The sequence below is a fragment of the Gossypium raimondii genome, chromosome 5 (assembly GCF_025698545.1).
Source record: "Gossypium raimondii isolate GPD5lz chromosome 5, ASM2569854v1, whole genome shotgun sequence".
Classification (NCBI taxonomy): domain Eukaryota; kingdom Viridiplantae; phylum Streptophyta; class Magnoliopsida; order Malvales; family Malvaceae; genus Gossypium; species Gossypium raimondii.
Window position 1 is genome coordinate 11035001 of NC_068569.1, and position 19084 is coordinate 11054084.

Here is a 19084-nt window from a genome sequence, read left to right on the forward strand (position 1 = left end):
ACAGCACATTGAGAATCTTTGTTAATGGATGGCCATGGTACTAGTTTACAGTGCAAATTTCAGCACCGTCCTCTTCACCATTAGTTGCCAACAGAGTGGCAACCCGCAGTTTTTTCAAAGTCGTTACCAAGGCTATGATGTGGATTGTGGAAACAAAGAATTATTAAAGATATGTTTTTCTTCGCAAGTCCATTGCACTTGGGCTGTAACTGATCACGTTGATTTCATCGAGTCAGTTGCCCTCAGTCCGCACCATCAAGTTAAGCTAAAATTTGGATGAATAAAGCCCAAAATATTAAATATATATGTAATTTTCTCTTCAATTTCGCCTTTTTAATGGCAACCCTTTAGTGCCAGACAAACTACAGGAATTGCAAAATTAGAAGGAAAGAATGTAGACTGAGGAGGAGCAAATCCACCCAATTAAATTACACTGCAAATAAAAATACATACAGAAGAACCACACCTAAATACAGCAACCATTGTTTGATTCCTTCAGTTCCCAAAGTTGAGAAACTTGAAAGCCCTCTATAACTTAACCTATCTATCCCCCCCCCCTTCCCCCCAACAACTAGAACCTTTTAAGCAATCGCAACTTCAACAGTTTTGGGCTTTGGTGGCGGGGGAAGCTTCTCGACAACCACAGTCAAAACCCCATTTTCACATTTAGCCGTAATGGCTGACACATTGGCGTTCTCCGGCAACCGGAACTTCCTCATCAGCTTCTGGGGTGCCTTCCTCTCCAGCCTTATGTATTTGCACCCTTCCTCTTCAACTTCCTCTCGTTTCCTCTTCCCACCGCTTTTAATCACCAATGTATTCTCATCTTCAACAGTAACCTGAAATTCACAAACCAAAAAATCAACGTCAGGAAAAAAAAAAACATGATAGACGCAAAATCAAAACAGTCCCGGGATGGCTGTTTTTGTTTGTTTAGTTTGTATTACCTGGATATCCGACTTGGACAAGCCTGGAACATCTAAGTAGAAAATGAACTCCTTGGGAGTGTCCAAAATGTCGGCCGGTATGCTACTGCATCCCTTGTTCTCGTGATCGCGGCTTTCGTGAGTCCGTGAAGGGAACATTAATTTCTCGATGTTTTCTGGGAAATTAAACCAATGCGTAAATGTGTCGGCGACGGCGCTCATTTTTCAAATCGATGTTGGAGACTAGAAGGGAAGAGAAAAATGCAGGGACCTTGGGACGTGAAAGACGAAACAGCTTCCAAAGGATGAATTTTCTGCTTGACTAGTGAGAAAAAGCGGTGAGGGAACCGAGTATATAGAAGAGGAGAAGAAAAATCTGGACAAATCTCAAGTATTTTGGAATCTTCTCGTGCTTACACGCGTCCTTTGTTGTGTGATACCGTGACGTGATGCTCTGACGCTGCCACGTAACCTGCATATCATTTTGTATTTGATTAATGTATTCTTTTGGGTGAATGGGTTGATCCACTTCCTTATTTGGGCTTCTCTTTTATTTAATCCAAGATTAGGGCCCAAAATAAATAAGCCCAAATCCGGAAAGTAACAAAATCTTTAGTCCTCTCTAAAAAAAAAATGAAAAACTTGGAGGAAAAAGTTAATATATTAATGAACAAATAATTAGGTGCTTATTCTTCTTTCTTTTACTTGATTTTGTGAATTCCCCCTGGGAAGGTTTTTAACCGAGAATATATTCGTTTTGGCTTGAATGATTAAAAAAGTAAGGTAAGAATGATTAGTAAAAGTGCACATGACGTAAATCAGTGATATGATCTTCAAATATATTTGTTGAAAAAAGCACATGATGGATGGATGGATCCAAATGCTGAATCTTGTTAGAGATTTCCAACCCCAAATACGTGCCATGCAAAATTCTACCCTATGGCCTATATAATATAGGCAGGCAAGGTACTGCATCAATCTTTTTTAGAAATTATATTACTGGACTGGACCACTATTCTCCCACAATCGGGGGGGACCGCTAAGTTATATTTCGGACTAATTAAGATTTGTTGTATTACTCTCAATTTACTGCATTTTCCCTTTTAATTATAAATACTAATATGAAATTTATTAAAGAAACAGAAGTGAAATTATAATTTACTTTCTCATTTGTTTTTGTTCACTAAAACTTGTGCGGTAAGGTGATAAATGAAGAAGAGGCTGGCAGCTGGTATTTCGACATTGTGATTTGACGCTGTCTGAGGGCTCCATTCATTCATCAAACACTTGCATTAAGCTAACGCCTGAAAACAGATGATGCCACTGCCTCAAGTTGTTACTGACACGTTATTTTTAAATGTTATTTTTGGATATATTTGAAAATACTATATCTTTTAAGAAATGAAAGGTTTTTGAAAATATGGGATTTATGTGCTGACCGCTTACCAACCAACAGATTGTTTTGTAATTAATGATAGAACAGAGAAACCACCATTGCCCTACTATGATTCTATCTTCCATTCTTCCCCCTCCCAATTTTATTATCACCTCTACTCCATTTACGTACAAGTTTGTTTGATAATAATGTTACATCATTATATATCATGTGAATTTTGAGAGTCTTCTTCATCAAGTAGATCCTTTATATGATTCCACCATACAAGTAGTACTAGTAGTAAGATTTAAGCTAATACCCATTTCTATAATCTGTTTATGTTTTTTTTTTATAATGCGGTATAAATAATAAATTTAAATATTCATTATTCTGTTGAATTATTTTCTTATCTTAATCGTATTTAATATTCATGTACAAATAAAATATCTTCATATGCTATTTATTTTGTTATTCTTTTAGTTATGTAAGAGCATTAAAACTGTTTTATATTCAAAGCGAGGATGAAACCCTTAATCGCTGTTAGTGTATAAGGTAAGTTAGGTTGTTAGCAATTTGCTATATAAATTGGTATACTGTTAATAGAGTTAGTTAGCAGCAATTAGTCACTCGTTCATGTATATAAGTTCTACTCCATCAAATAATACTAGAATATTCATTCATATCCACTCAGTATTTCATTATTTCTTACTTACTAACAATCGCTAATTAATGTAAGAGAAACTATTACCATCTCATCTCTAATCCCAGTATATATTGCTATTTATTATTTAAGATATTTTTGTATTATTTTAAATATCAAAGGTTAGTAAAAGAAAAGATTGGCCACACCAAATGCCGAAAAGGGGCAACTGGATTTTGCACCAAATATCTCATTCTTAGCTGGTATAATATAATATCAAACAGTGGGCCAAGCACGTATTTGCTAATTGCAATGTTTTTCTTACATGTCTCGGTCTTTGTCGGGTCTGCCCAGGGTCCCTCTTCCTTCTTTTATATACCATCCTTCATCCCTACTTCTCTGCAAATTCCAACCCCCAAAACCAGCACCCTTTTTTTTTTTGCTTTAGTAGTCTCTCTTTTACATTCCAAAACTAGGCAAGTTAAATCATTTAGCAAAAGATACTGCAGGTATAGCTAGCAATGGCGAAATTTGGGAAGCTAACGAAGCTCAAGTCTGCAATAAAGAGGTGGCCGTCTTTAACGAAGCTGACCCGTAGCAGCAGTGCCATAGCGGCTGCAGCAGAACCCGAAGGGAAGTCGGTTCCAAAGGGACTTCATGCAGTTTACGTCGGCAAGTCGCGGCGGAGGTACCTGGTAGGTTCCGAAATCATGTGCCACCCGTTGTTCCAGGAGCTGATTGATCGATCCTCTGGTGGTATGGATGATGATGGTGATGATGATCACGATCACTATCATTATGATGATGATGATAATGATGGTGGTGGCCATGAAGTTGTGGTTTCTTGTGAGGTTGTCTTGTTTGAACACTTGCTTTGGATGCTTGAGAACGATGGGGCTCAATTGGGGTCCATGGAAGAGCTGGTTGAGTTCTACACTTGCTAACAAAAACAAAAAAAACAACATCTTTAAAGCTCTGTCAAAAGTTGTAAAACATAAATCTATATTTATATATATTGAGGCATCGAAAGGAGAAGAAAAAAAACAACCATATTATAAAAAAAATTCAGTACATTAGGCAGTTGATTTAGTTTTTGTGTGTTCTTTCGAGAAGATGATATTATTACTTCGAGATGTGTTGTTCATCAAGAGCTCCACTGTGAACACTTTTTTCCTTCTTTTTTCCTTTTATATTGCTTGACATGAAGTGTTACTGTCATATAATTACAACCAAAATGGTTGAGAAATGGAAATTTGGCTTTTCTTCTATTATATCTTTCTTTTTCTTTTTTTTGTCCATCTCATGGAACCCTAAATAAATAACTATTGCAAAAGTTAGTTTTGGTTATGGCCCTAATTTTCTATTAATAGTCCAATTGTAGTTAAAAGGATTGAATGTGCAAAAAGGGAAAAAAAATCAGCAAGTGGGGTTGGCATCGATCAAGCTCACGTTAGCATGATGCTAGGATAGCTTTAAAAGAGTCCTCTACAGTCGTTTTCTCCACAACTGTCCTAATTAAAATCAAGTTGAGTCAATGCAATGCAGAGAGTGAAGAACATGGTATAGTCTTGATAGATGTTGATGGTGAGGAAAGTCCTGCCCATGTATGATGTACTTCAGTTTTTTATTTGGTCCCCCATAAAACCAGATCTCCTTCAAGATTTGCTCAGAAGACGGAATCTTTAAGGATATATATGTATATGTCAACATTAACAGGCAGCTCTGTAATGGCTAGCTTCTGTATTTACTTGGTATTGTTGGCGGATATGCAGTAGCAGCTAGGAATCTGCAGTGAAAGTCTGGTTTTACGCTCTATATATCAAGCTTAGTGGGAACATGGAGCAGATGGAATACTTATTTTTCTTTACTAAGTTAATTTCCTTATTTTCGGATCTGTATTTTTGAGGCAAAGTATAATGTTTTAAGTTTTAAGCAGCGAGTCAATGTTGGTATAATTCACGTTAATTCACCTTTATTACACTATAAGTATAAGACAACAATTCGGTTGGTTGGCATAATGTTTTCCCTGCAAATTGAAAATTTTGTGGGGTAACCTGTCCTCGGAAGTTGACAGCGTATTAGAGGATTATATGATTTAAATTTCACTCTTCTTTTTTGAATGTAAAGTTCAAACAATTAATACGTTTAGTGTGAGTCGAACCTAAGCCACTAATATACGAATGAATGTTTCTTTTAAAAGCAAAAAAATGATAGAGTAATTAAAGATGCTTTGGTATCATATTTGATCTTTTTAATACAATAATATTTAAAATTATCTATAATCTTTTTTTCAATTTTAAAACACTAACCATAATATTGATACCAATTAAAGTAAGAAAAACAAATTTTAACTCCAAGTAATTAGCTAAACAAAATGAACTGAAAGGAAAACGGAAATGAAGAGAAATCTCCCACCCCTTTTCTTTATCCTTCTCGGTGTCCAACCAATCTTACTGTAAATACCCAAAAACATCAATCTATTTCATATCTATACCTTCATAGTTCATATCTAAAAAACATAGATGATAGGAAGAAACTATGAATCTATTTAACCATATATGAACTAGTAAATCTACATTATTTTTATTAAAATAGAAATTCCAAGATATTCTTCCATAGTAGAAGCTCAAGAGATCTGATATGAGAGACGGACTAAAAGATGGAAAGTTTCTCTAGTCTTGAGAGAGCAAAACTTAATAGCCTCAATCTCATCAACTAAAGGGAAAGACAAAATATAGAGTCGGATCCATATGTTAGTTTACTTTAAATATAAACCACACAACACCCGGCAATATGTTATATTTGGTAGAAATTTGTCTTTTAATTTATGTATAATTCAACACATATATCCATTTTAAAAGAATCAAATACTCGATAAAAAAAACACATTAATATTAATATATTGTGGCATATAATTTCATCAACACTAAAAACTGCAACAGCAACTTGCATGATCTCATTGTTTCAGACCAATTCCATTATATTTGGTTGCCTGTAATAGCCATTCCATTCCAGGCTAATTCGGCGTGCGACAGTGAAACTGTAGTTTGGTTCATGGAATGGCCATTCGACCGAGTGGGTTTTTATTCCTCAAATATTTTTTCCCCAAAAACCAAAAAGATCACATATGACATTACCAAACCTACAGAAAATAACACAAAACCCATATAAGCTTGAAAAGCTAAAAACGTTTTGCCAAAAAAAGAACGGAGGAGAGAGAAAATACCTTGTGCTTTGGTTTAAGAGACTTGCATGGGTTTTTTGACCTTAAAATTTATGAAGGGAGAAGAGAAGAATGGAGAGAGAAACACATCTCCAACCCAGCTCAAAGAAAAACGATGGCAAAAAGGATTCCTAAATTATTTTTGACTAATTTAAAGTGTAGATCTACGATTACATGGGCTGATTCAGAGAAAATTAATTAGAGAAACAGAGAGAAGGGATTAAGATCGTTCTCCAAAGGATTTTTCTTATGAACAAAGACATCGATGGACGGTGGCAGGCGGCAGCTGTTACGGAGGAGGACTGTCGGATTCTGGAAAGGATGCACTTTCTTACGAGTGTTCATGTTTTTAATACAGAGAGACGGAGAGAACTTGGGGCGTGGGGGTAATTAGAGAGAAAAAGAACGTTAAAAATGATTAAAACAAAGAAAAAAAAATCACTACATTAAATATATGTTTAATAAATCGAACACAACTATTTATATAACTGTTGAATACTATAACTAAAATGTATAAATAATTTATTATAAGTTTATTTTATTAATAAATGTAATGCTTTTAATATATTAAAAAAGATTCTAAATAAAATATTGTTATTTTATCTCTACTGTATAATATTATTTCACCCAACCATATTTATTGTATTTAATCAGCTAAATAACATAATATCAAATATTTTTTGTTCTATTTTTATTTTATTCCATTTCAACAAAACAAAGGTAGAGTGAGTGAGTTAATCCACTAGGTACTAAAGACATAAGATTGCAGGTCCAGATCATGGCTGCAGAACCAGCTGTTAAAATACTGATACTGATGCCAGAGTCAATTCATGGCGGCATTTGGACGTCGCATTTATCTCGAGTACGGTCAAATCATTCATGTTCCCTTCTTTGTCTCTACTCTCAAAGCTCCACAAAAGCTAGCCATATCCAGGGAACACCGGCCATGTTACAGATCAGTGTGCGCTTTACCATGGGCTGCCCCGCCCTGCCTTCACCCAACTCATCCTTCCCCAGTTTTGCCGCAAAGTTTTCTTTTGATTTTTTGCCTCTTCCTAGGTAAAATAGTCAGCCATGATATCCTTTTATATATATTTATTTATTTATTTCTCAACAGGATGGATTGTTGCACTCTCATGAATCATTGAATTGTACCAATATTAGGCAGATTCATGATGTGATTTTGGTCAAAAAGAAAATCTCCCCCAATTGCTTTACATTTATTTTTCATTAACATAATGTCAAAATGTATAATTTTATCTTTTTTAGAACTTTGTTTTCATATATGTTATATCAATTATGTAATTAATGGTCGATTCTTCATTGTTTTTGAAAAGTACTTTTGAAGTACTTTTAAAAATTTGGTTTAAAATTTGAGTATTTAGCATTGTTGTCAAAAAGTACTTTTGAGAAATAAAATGTCAATTTTAGACATGTTATTATTAAGTAACAAATATGCATTTAAATAATATTTAAATTAGTTAATATTATTATATTTTAGTAAGAATATAAAAAATTATTATAACTTGTTGTTAATATTTTAATATATGAAATATAAATTTTAAATATTTTTAAGCAATAAATATTAATTATTTATAAAATTTTATTAGAATATATAAACTATATTTTAAATATTTAAATATAACCATTAAATATTTGTAATTACTATTTTAAAAATATTTTTTAAAATTAATGATTTTAACACAATTATAATTAAGCACCAAGAACAAAAATAAAAATATCATGTTATTGGAGGAGTGAAAAAGTAATTAAGTACCAAAAGAATTTTTAGGAGAGGAAAAGTTTTAGAGCTCCCAAAAGCAGCTTGTTCTTCACAGTTTTTCTTTCGAAAGTGTTTTTAAAATTAAAAATATTTTTTTAAACAAGGCCCTAAGACAAAGAATAAATAAATCACTTTAATATTGAAAAGTATATGTATCATGTTTATTATATATTTTTTATATAAATGCTTATTATGATTTTATATTTATTAAATATATCGTGTATTTTTTATTGTATTCATAGAACTAGATTTTAGTTTACGTGTAGCTAAATTCCGAAAAGAAGCCTCAACTTTGAACAAAAAGGTGAAAAGATGCCTTAACCTTTTTGGCAGAACCAAAGTACAACTTGATAGGTTGAAAAATGGAGATTAGTTTGACGTATACATGTTTGCTCATTGCTCAATTTCCAAGAGGATGCCGTAATATTTGTACCTGATTATTTTTATTAATATAGTTATTTTTAGGATTTAAATTTACGTTTTTTTATTGAAAATGTAATATATTTTACTATTACACTAAATTATTTATTAATAATACTTTACGCACATACACTTCTTCTCCTCTTAACACTATAATGCATCTTATTATTTTTATCAAATAATTTAATATCAATACCAAGATTTTATTACTGCACTAATGACTTAATCCACATAATTATCTTTTTATCGATAATGTTTGTAAGTAAATATTTATCATCCTTGGTGACTTAGGAAGATAAGCTTTTAAAACTTATTTGTTTATAAAATGATTAAGCCCAAAAGATTAATAATTTTTATTTTTATGATAAATAATGACTTATTTTCTTAAAGATTTTCTCTGTGTGAAAAAAAAAAAGAAAAAGAACATTGAATTCCCCCTGAGGCCTATTAAAGTGTAAAAGTGTGAGCGTAAACCCAAAATAAAGGCCCGTTTCTTCAAACTAATCGGCCCAAATAGTGGGGGAAAATTGGAGTAAATGGAAAGTAAAAGATGTTTCTGATTTCTTTGTTTACAACTGTGACGATGAACAGTGACAGACGCCGCTACTGAAACAGCGTTAGCTATTTCGATTTGGCTTACTTCAATCCAAATCATTATAAAAATTTCACTACTTTTTTGTTTGGATTCTTAAATTTTTGAAATTTGTTTGAGAATTTAGGAAGAAATGTCAAGGTTTCGCGGGATATGGCAAGCTTCCCTGAATGCAACCAAGAAAGGTAAAAAAAGAACTTTCGATTATTAATTTCATCAATCTGTTTATTTTTCATTTCTTAAATAAAAAATAGTTCGACCCCTTTCCTTTTTTTTCCCCCCTTGCTAATTGATTTCAGATTATGTTTTTTTTTAAACAAAATGAAGCTCTGACATGGAATGTTGATGATTGGATCCCTCCCGCTGAAAAATACATATTCAGTTTCAGTTCAAAAGAGGAGCTCAAGAAATGGCATCTTTATTCTGATGCTGAATTTGGAGGTAACTCTTAAAACGCTCTTCAAAATTCTTTTTCTTATCATGTTCTTTTATAAATGAATTTTTTGCAATATTTTCCTAATAATTTTACTTTCCAGGGTTGTCGTCGGCTTCATTGGAGATCAAAGACGATGCTAATAAATCAAGTGGTAATAGTCAAAATAGTTTTAATGTTAGATTTTTTTGTTTAGTATATTTGTGTGTGTGAGTCAATTAGGGTTCACTGAAAAGGCTCCCCTTTGATGATTTTGTGCAAATAATTTAATTTGGCATCCATGATATCGATACACTTCTCACCATTGACTGCTTCATGTTTTTTTTTTTTAATTGCTGATTACGGATAACATTTATTGTAAGGAGTTTTCTCTGGGAATCTTTCCCGGGATGTAACTGAAGGTACAAAATGGAACATAACTAGGAGCGGCTTTTGTGGAATGCGGTCTAAGAAGGTGAACAAGAATTCCAGCTTTTTTACCTGCTATAAATCATCTGAAGTAAATTCTGGAGTTTCCTGATCGTAATGGTTTAGTTATTTTTGTGGCATCAATCTTGGATAGTGTCAATTTTTCATGCCATCATCAAGTCCTTAGTGCAGACTGTAGATACTAGATAGGTGGATGTTCCTTTTGTGACTTATATTATATGGAATTATGGAAGAATCTCGAAAGACTGTTTAGCTTTATGAATATTGTATAAAAGCTTGTTTTCAAACTTGCTCTTTCAAGTGCACCTTTTGAAGTGATAATAGTCTCTGTAGGAATGTGTGTCGAGCCTATCACTTGATGGGCCGTCTTCTGCTTGTTTTGTTAAACTCGCTCTTAATATGTATCGAGCCTATCATGCATTTGTTTTCCTATTTCTTATTCCTTTCTTTAATCCATTGTTTCTATTTTCTTCAGGCTGCTCCAACGCTTGTGATACGTCACATAAAAACATTAATACTAGCAAACCCCTTCATGAGCTTAGTGTTTAGGATGTTATTTTCGGAACTTAGGCTATGTTTTCCCTTTCTTAATCACTTCATGGAGTTAAATGTCTATCTATTTCTATAGCATGTGCAAGGTTTTACTTCTACTTTGTTTTAAGTGAGTTAATATCATTCAAACTTTGGGTTTCTTTTGAAGAGATCCAATGTAGAAATTTACCTTCTCTTGCATCTTCATAAATAGAACAGAATATTTTCACTTATTGTAGTGGCACCATAAATTAAAGTTCTTCTTTTGCAATATCCGTTTGCTTTTAGTGACATTTTTTCTTTCATTCGTATATATGCAGTTTGATGGCTTCATTGATTTGGAAGCATATGATACAATAGCATTAAGGATTAAAGGAGATGGGAGATGTTATATATCTACAGTGAGTTGTTCTCATTATATTGAACTAAAGTTGTAAACAGATATCTAAGGCTTCTACTTATGTTGTTTCTATCTGTTTTGACTTGTTTGAATTATATATAACGAAAGTATTCTATTGAATCTTATAAACTTATATGCAGATCTATACAGAAAATTGGGTGAATTCACCTGGACAGATGGAAGATAATTCATGGCAATCTTTTGTTTTTGTTCCCAAAGACAACTGGTACATTGCAAAGGTAAAACTCTCGTATTCTTAGCAATTGACGTTACTGGTTTCTGCTCATGGGATGTATTTCAAAATATAACTGGACCCTTGAACATATGTTTATAGTGGTCATACAGAAAATAAGTAGAATGCTGTTAGATAAATGGCTATAAAAGAAACCGAAATCATGGCACATATTTTCTTGTTATTTATTGTTACATTCTACCTGATAAGGGTTCACACTTCACATGTCAAACAAACAACTGTTTACATTTTCTGTTATGCCTCTCGACTCTCAGCATCTCGAAATCCACTTGCGATATGAAAGAGTGTAAATGTCATGTTTTAGGCTTCTATAGGTCGGGATGGTTTCAATTTGTTTGGTCACATCCCTTGTGAAATGTTATTATCTTGTGGAGGTGTTCAACTCTAGTGGCTAACACATATCTAGACGTGGGGTATGAGGGTATGATTCGTCAACTATATGAAACTAGAAATTGAGCACATCCATATCGGATATATACCCGAAACAGATTTTGGTGCATGATTTGTATTACGTTGCACTTGCAGATACCCCTGGATCACTATTTGCCAACATGGAGAGGAAATGTGATAGAAGCAAAATTGGAGATGAATCCATCTCGTATACTGGGGATGTCTCTATCAGTTAATGCAGATGGTGGTGTCCCTGGTGCTAATTCTGGGCCTGGTGATTTCAAATTGGAAATTGATTGGATTAAAGCCCTCCGTACACAATGAATGATTCTGCTCTACCTTGGACAAAATCCGGGCCTTACTTCGATTTCCTCATCATAACAGGTTGTTTTCACAATTCCGGTTAGAAAAATGAAAAAGGTTTATGCTTCCCGATGGCTGTAATTTATTCTTCTTTCTTTTTCCATTACTTTATCTCTGGTTTTACTGCCAATGATGGATTGAAATCTGAAACCAACACCTCACATTTCCGGCCCACCCTATAAACACTAAAAAGGAATCCACGCTAACCAATTTTCTTAAAGACATGGAAACTTAGGTCGTTTATGTGTAGTGGGTAAGAGTAAGTTTTAAGTAACCATATCTTGTTGATCAAGTTACTGATAAGTTTTGTGTATGGTTATCTGTTTGGTCATGTAAGTGGCAGTAATACGAACTTTTAGTGAATCAGTAAATGAAGTGATTTTAGTTTGTTATAATTAATGAGGATAGGAACCCACTTTCAATATCACGCTATATTAAACCAAAAAAAAAACATTTTTTTATTTAAGATCTTCGATTTTATTCGGCATTTGATGCCAACAGACACATTTAAGGGTGTAAATATATTATGTGCATTTTAGAATATATGATTGGAAAATAATGGGAATGGGAATGACGTGGAAAAATATCTTCCAAATAGAGCTGTAGGAGCACATGCACATGCAAAATGCAAGCTCGAATCTCTCTCCATAACGTTTTATTATCTCCCTGCAAATGCCGACTGCTATTATATATCTTCAATTAAATCAATGAAATCATACAAATCTGCATGGTAGAAAACGATATATAAAATAAATAATTGGAGTTCATGCACTGAATATGATTTGATGACTAAACTAAGATGCAAGGTACCTTCACCGACTATATTTTATTAAAAACATTATACCATTGAGATTGGAATATTAAATTCATTAAATATAATTTTTACTCAATGATCTGTTGAGGTACTCCAAGGGACGGAACCATAATCTTTGTTTTTGATTCTCTTTTTTACTCCTCCATTGTTTTGAAATGCAAATTGCAAGAGATGGAGATAACAAATGAATATAATAAAGAAGAAGTGGTGATGTTGGTTGGTTCTACAATGTTAGAGAAGGAAAAAGGCACGTGATTTGGGGGCAGATTCTAAACAAAATTCATTGTTTAGGAGTTTGGACCACAGTAGTTTCGAGACATTGCTGCTCCTCACACCGACAACTTTCTCTGTTTGTATAGACTGCTCTAAATTCTAAATAATCCCCATGCCTCATTACATTTGGGGATTAATCAAGGTACTTGCATTTAGGAATGGTATGTTTTTATGATCTTGTATTTTAGGAGAAATTTAATCTTTTGGTAAGACAATGTGAATCATTATTTCCTCCCTCAACATAATCTAGATGTACGTGGTAATACCTGAATAATGATGCACATAATTTGAAGATGATCATAATGACATGTTTTTTAAAGTAGTAATTCAATTGGAATCTAAAATTTGAAGCATTGGATTTTGGCAGAACTTGACGGTGGTTTTTTCGTAAATAAGGATGAGGTTAAGCCACTTATTTCAATCAACTTGTAAAAGAAATTAAGCCACTTGCCATTGAGTTTTGGACAAAACTTGATCAAGCCCACCATCCTCCCTCCATTGATGGGCCCCTCCAACTTTCAAATATCATGAAATTTGACTCACTCAATTTAGTTTTTAAATTCTAAAAGTTGTATAAGAAAAGCAAGGTGAACTAATTAATTAACCAAATGTTGTCACGGTAAGCAAAGTAGTGGATACACAAATAGGCAAAATATCTCAGCCTTTTGGAGCAATCCCCACCGTCCCATCTACCTCATCTTATCCATAGCCCCCCACACTACTTCAAACGTTGAAACCAATAAACCCAACGTTAATTTGTAAAATAACAACGCCTATATAAATGCACAACATAAAAACTTATATAAACGACCGCTTTCTGGAGAGTTTTGTTTGCAGAGACACTCTCTTACCCTCCTTTCGTTTCATTTCATTTCATTTATCTGTTTTTCTTTTCTCTTTGCGGAAGTACATGCTAAGGATTCCACAAAGACAGTGTCCTAACTCCCAACTCATGTTTCTAAATTCTAGTCTTGTTTAGGTGGGTTTGGCTTGGTTTAGTGCTTTCTTTTCCCGTTTTAAGTTGTCTTGTTTATTACTATAATTTATCGACGAGACAAAAGGACTTTTGTTTCGAGTTTTTTGGTCTGGTTTGATTTTTTAAGAATGGCAAATGGAGAAGAGAAAAACAATGATTTCTATGCTGTTTTGGGGTTGAATAAGGAATGCACTCAAACAGAGCTCAGGACTGCTTATAAGAAACTTGCCCTGGTTAGATTTTAGCCCCATTTAATTCTGTTTATTTTGTGGTGTTTACTCATGCACTATGAAGAACATGCATTGAAGTCAGTTAAAACAAGCTCTTGTTTTGGCTATGAAATTATATACCCAATGTTTGTAAACCGGTCCTGTAAAATTCTGGGTTTTATCGTGACATTAAAAGATAATGAAGCCTTCAAAATTATATGATTGTCACGAAACTTTTTACAGTAAAAGCAAAAAAATAAAAAATAAAATGTTTGAATTTTGGTTGTTGTTTGTTGGGGACAGAGATGGCACCCTGATCGTTGCTCTGCCTCGGCAAATTCCAAGTTTGTGGAAGAAGCCAAGAAGAAATTCCAGGCCATTCAACAAGCCTATTCTGGTAATTTACTATTTTACCACTATTCATTTGCAATTTGCTTTTTATAGTCATGCAAGTTGAGATTTATTTTTTCTGTTTAAGAGGGAGAATTATTGGATTGAGATTCACGAGATGTTTGTTGTGTTTTCACTTTGACTTTTTATACAGTTCTGTCTGACGCAAACAAAAGGTTCTTGTACGACGTAGGAGTTTATGACAGTGATGACGACGAAAATGTATCTCTTCTCAACACTCCTTTTTATATTTTATTTATATTTTAATTCAAGTAGATTTAGGGTTAATGGAATGGTTTAATTTTCAGGGCATGGGAGACTTTTTGAACGAAATGACTACCATGATGTCCGGTGTAAGTTTCTTTCATTGTTTTGATCTTTACGGGTTTATTAATGGCATTGCCATTGCTTCTGTTTTAGTAGACATAATTGATTGCAAATAGCCCATTTGCTGCTCTTTTGCCCTTTTTATGTAAACTCGCACTGTTTAATTTACTTTTTTGTTTTTCAACTGTCAAAACTTTTTTTTTACCTATTTGGGTAAATCTGAATGTATAGGAAAACGGAGAAGAAAGCTTTGAGGAATTACAGGAATTGTTTGAAGAAATGTTCCAGGCTGACATTGATTCATTAGACTGTAGTGGTCAGTCACCAATATCTTGCTCTGCTTCATCTTCGTTTGCGTCGTACGGTGACAGTTCGGGCTCCAACAACCGGAGTTCCTCCGAAATGAGTTCAGGGGAGACTATGCCGGAAAACATCGATGCACAACCTAATCATATCTTTCTGGGGGTATGTTGGATTCTCTAAGACTCCAATCTAATTGACTTGTGCATCTGTTTTTTAAAAATATATAATTTTATGCGTCGGATTCATGATACATATGAAAGTTGTTGTTTTCGAATGATGGTTTGAAGACAGATGGAACACAAGGAAGACATCAGGCAACGGAAAAGAACCAGAGGAGGAACCATCGGAGGAGCCGGCGGTAGTAGACGGAGAAATGGACAGAAGCAAAAGTTTTCCTCTGGCCATGATGATTCTTCCAACTATCATGGCATTTCTGCTTCATGATAACACACCAGCTCAGTCATTGATTAATCATTCAGTTTCAACCTTATATTATTTTGGCCAACTTAACCGTATTAACATCCTGTGCCCAAGACGGAGGCAAGGGCAGTGGGTGGCATGTTGGTCGTCTTGGTCGACAGTGACATCGATCCTCACCTGCAACAAAAGCCGAAATTACGGCAAGAAGATTAGTTCGGCTGTAATGAGGGGAACTACACGAGTTTTACCATTGTTCTTCACTGGATTACCAATCTAGCTTCGATTTACCATGTCGATGAATTTTGATTTGTAGGTTTATTTTACCATGTTTAGGACCACCCTGTATTGCTAATCAATGGGCTCTATTTCGCGGGGCCAATAAGATCATCCATCAATGATAGTCGTAAATTCCCAGAGATCTTTGGTGTATTAATTTGAAGGCTGCTCTGATTCCACTAAATTATTTCATTTTAGGGGTAGTTGGTGGGGGGACTGGAAACACCGAGCAACTAAACTGGAAACAGGCTGTTATTGCAGCCTCTTCTGGAATGGTCAGCCAACAAAATATTTTGCGTGTGCTCTTTGTTGTCAGGTGAAGCAGTCAGGTTTTGGATCGTCCATAATTCGATATGGCATTTTCATTTGATTATTTGCAACTTCAAATTAATTTTTACCCTGTGAAATATTACATTATATAATATCTAAATGATGATTATGATAGGGTGAAAACTAATTAATTTTATAAAGGTCAAAAATTAAAAAAAAAAATCATGGGCCCAAGGTAGAAACCAACCTTGCAAGTTGCTAGGAAAGTTTAGTTCCTTCCCCAAGGGTCTACTTTCCGGATACAACTAGGCAACTTGCATGGTTTTTTTTTGCTTTATCCCTATTTCTGTTTATTAAAAAAAGGAAAGAAATGCTTTTGGTCTCACTTCAATCTTAACATAAGATTCTAATATTTAATAATGCTTGAGACATTTTAATTCGAAATAAGCACTTAATAAATGTTTTATTATTAATGAAAACATTATGTTAAGAAATGTTTTGTTAAATTAAAAAGATAAAGTGTGATTTAATCTTAATCATGAATTTAATGATTTAAAAATAATGTAAATGGGTCCCTCTTAATATATGTAAATATACAATTTTTATTTATTTGTTTGGAGAGGGCAAAGAACTAATCCACAAGTTAAAATGGTGTAACCTTGGATCATAAAGTTATGATAATGATGGAAGGAAATTGTTCAAGTTGTGGATTAGTTGAGATAAATAAAAGTGCAAGTTGTGGAGCACATGATGTTTAAGCATTTTTTAAGGCTAACAAGTTGAGTGTTTTAAAAACTAAATTTCATGATTGTTACAAAATTAGGCTAATAATTTCCATAAAAAGCATCCAAGATTCATCCTCCCAAGGTTATGATTTGGTCTTCACAAGTTCTCCAAATAAAATACTTCAATCTTTAATTACATTTTTGTTTTCTTTCCTCAATACATGACTTACATAGAGTTTGAATTATGATTTTGGACGGTAACATAAACTTTGTTTACCACTGTTTCCATTGAATTGTACATATACCATTTTATCCTATTTTAAAAATTATTTTCTTTTAATTAATAAGTGATTGGAAGAAGTGGAAGTGAAACAGATGAAGACCTTGCGATTAATAAGTAATTAATAAATTTGAATTTTGGGATCAACATTATTAAAAAGGTTTTACCTAAATACTACTCCGACCCAAGTAGAATTATAATCAAATCGTAAAACAGATGAAGACCTTGCGATTATATATAAATAAAAATAAAAACAGCTGCCTTTTATGTACTTGATTGGATCCTAAGGTGAAATTGTTGAAAACCCAATGACTGAAGGAGAAAATTGGAGCCATATGGGCACAGGGATTACTTGAAAAACAAAAATAACCCAAAATCAATGGGCTAACAACTCCCATGATTTACTGGACTGACCGAGCTTGTTATTAGGTTTTTCCAATTGAGCCCCTATCCAACCCTAGTTACTATTTATTTAATTATAATACTCATATATTTATATTTAAAAGAAAAAGTACATTCATTAAAAATTGAAAGGATTAAAAAGACAAAACGATGTAAAAAATAATTTTTATAATAAAATAAATATTTAACAATAATTTTAATTGGTTTTTTAATTATTTATAACGTTTTTATGAGAAATTTTAATAAATTTCAATTTAATCCACTTTGTCACATTAACAAAAGTTTTATTTATTAAAACTCAAATTACCATATGTTTTTTATTAAATAATTTCAAACATTAACAATTCGTTCTTAATGTTAATTTCCATACTAACAACTTTTTTCCTCACTTTAATGTTAATTAGCGTCTTAATTTAATTTAAAAGTTCTAAAATTCATTACTGTACGTTATAAATCAGATTTTTATTTTATATTGTTATTTTATTTATAATAATTTGTTGATATTAGGTAGGAAAAGAAGTTTTAAAAATTGAATTTGTCTGTCCATACTCCATACCAACACATTTACATTTTTTTCCCAATAATAATAATATATAATTAAGTAATTATTTTTCTAAAATATAGCTTTCTTTAAAAAAAAAAACTATACGAAAACAAATGTAGGTTATGCTCTCACAACATCTGAACATATCAGAATTTTATAACCAACATCGTTGTCTTATGTATACACAAACTGGTTATCCTATATAAACATATATTTGAATGGTTGATTATTCAAGTTTAGGATTTCCCAAATTTGATAAGACAACTAGAAAATGAAGGGACAATCTTTTACATGGCCATCATAATTTAGTGTTTTGTATGTTTAGACCCAGTAACTGTTGCAGTAAGAAGAGTATTTTTGAGCATTAGCTGATGTTTCATTTATAATACTTGAATCAGATTTCTTGCTACAGTATTTGTATACAATAATGTAAGGATTAATTTCTTTCTTGTTCACTACCAGTATTTGTCTTTACACATGAAAAATCATTTTAATGTAAGAGTCTGAATTATTGCTTTTAAAATTTTAATTTTGTTAGACTTTTACGTTTAAAAAAAAAAAAAAGTCCGTTTAATGAAAGAAGTCCACATCAAACCAAAAAAATCAAAAGGAAAGTTCAATCAGCAAAAACAAAGAAACAACAAATAAAATAGAATCAGAACAAACTAAGGGTTTCGAAAACAAACTGGATAAATATTTAAGAACATGGCGGATTCTCGGCTACTATGTTTGATTCCTAAGAAAATGGAAAGCAACGCAGCAGAAAAAAATAATTCCCAGCTTATTTTTCCATCAGAAAATAAAAAGACTTGAACCCCTCAAAGCCATAGGATTCAAAGCATGACTTCAAATATTGCGACTCATGTTTGCCCGCATTTTCTCAGAAAACGAATAGAAGAGGATGTGCAAATCCCTACATGTTTATATACATAGAGCAAGTAATCGCAATGCCTGAGAAGTGAGGGCCTTGATGGTTTGCCTAGTCCTAGGAGTTTCCAAAGCATCTTCATCCTGATGGCGCCCTATAGATCCATTGTTATTGTGTTACTGCTTTGAACAAGCTATGCACGTTAACATATTCCCTTCTCTTTCTCTTCTTTTCAGCCCCTTCCCCCAA

The 19084-nt window shown here is 33.1% G+C and overlaps 4 protein-coding genes and 1 long non-coding RNA gene across 7 annotated transcripts; 3 read left to right on the forward strand and 2 right to left on the reverse strand.

Annotated features, from left to right (window-relative positions):
• Positions 1-295: 295 nt before the first annotated feature.
• On the reverse strand, positions 296-1272 carry LOC105768602 (17.4 kDa class III heat shock protein). Its single transcript, XM_012588613.2, has 2 exons — positions 948-1272; positions 296-839 (listed from the first exon to the last, which is right to left on the reverse strand). The coding sequence occupies exons 1-2, from the start codon at positions 1146-1148 to the stop codon at positions 582-584; spliced, it is 459 nt and encodes a 152-aa protein (XP_012444067.1). The 5' UTR covers positions 1149-1272; the 3' UTR covers positions 296-581.
• A 2053-nt stretch (positions 1273-3325) lies between these two features.
• LOC105768603 (auxin-responsive protein SAUR78) lies at positions 3326-4212 on the forward strand. Its single transcript, XM_012588614.2, has one exon. It carries the CDS (start codon positions 3463-3465, stop codon positions 3883-3885), a length of 423 nt encoding a protein of 140 aa, XP_012444068.1. The 5' UTR covers positions 3326-3462; the 3' UTR covers positions 3886-4212.
• Positions 4213-5500: 1288 nt separating this feature from the next.
• Positions 5501-6780, reverse strand: LOC128041355 (uncharacterized). The gene is made up of 2 exons (XR_008196292.1): positions 6168-6780; positions 5501-6083 (listed from the first exon to the last, which is right to left on the reverse strand). It is a non-coding gene; the product is annotated as an uncharacterized LOC128041355 (long non-coding RNA).
• Positions 6781-8892: 2112 nt separating this feature from the next.
• On the forward strand, positions 8893-12153 carry LOC105768601 (probable complex I intermediate-associated protein 30). 2 transcript variants are annotated; one of them, XM_052630396.1, is made up of 8 exons: positions 8893-8983; positions 9087-9144; positions 9287-9400; positions 9496-9546; positions 9755-9846; positions 10673-10753; positions 10893-10991; positions 11531-12153. In XM_052630396.1, exons 2-8 carry the CDS (start codon positions 9093-9095, stop codon positions 11717-11719), a joined length of 678 nt encoding a protein of 225 aa, XP_052486356.1. In that variant the 5' UTR covers positions 8893-8983; positions 9087-9092; the 3' UTR covers positions 11720-12153. The 2 variants fall into 2 exon arrangements, with proteins under 2 accessions (XP_052486356.1, XP_012444065.1); XM_012588611.2 differs by having other exon boundaries at positions 8928-9144; positions 9758-9846.
• A 1485-nt stretch (positions 12154-13638) lies between these two features.
• LOC105768364 (uncharacterized) lies at positions 13639-15886 on the forward strand. 2 transcript variants are annotated; one of them, XM_012588258.2, is made up of 6 exons: positions 13639-14054; positions 14334-14427; positions 14575-14642; positions 14729-14773; positions 14979-15212; positions 15338-15886. In XM_012588258.2, exons 1-6 carry the CDS (start codon positions 13950-13952, stop codon positions 15410-15412), a joined length of 621 nt encoding a protein of 206 aa, XP_012443712.1. In that variant the 5' UTR covers positions 13639-13949; the 3' UTR covers positions 15413-15886. The 2 variants fall into 2 exon arrangements, with proteins under 2 accessions (XP_012443712.1, XP_012443711.1); XM_012588257.2 differs by having other exon boundaries at positions 13640-14054; positions 15342-15886.
• Positions 15887-19084: the final 3198 nt, after the last annotated feature.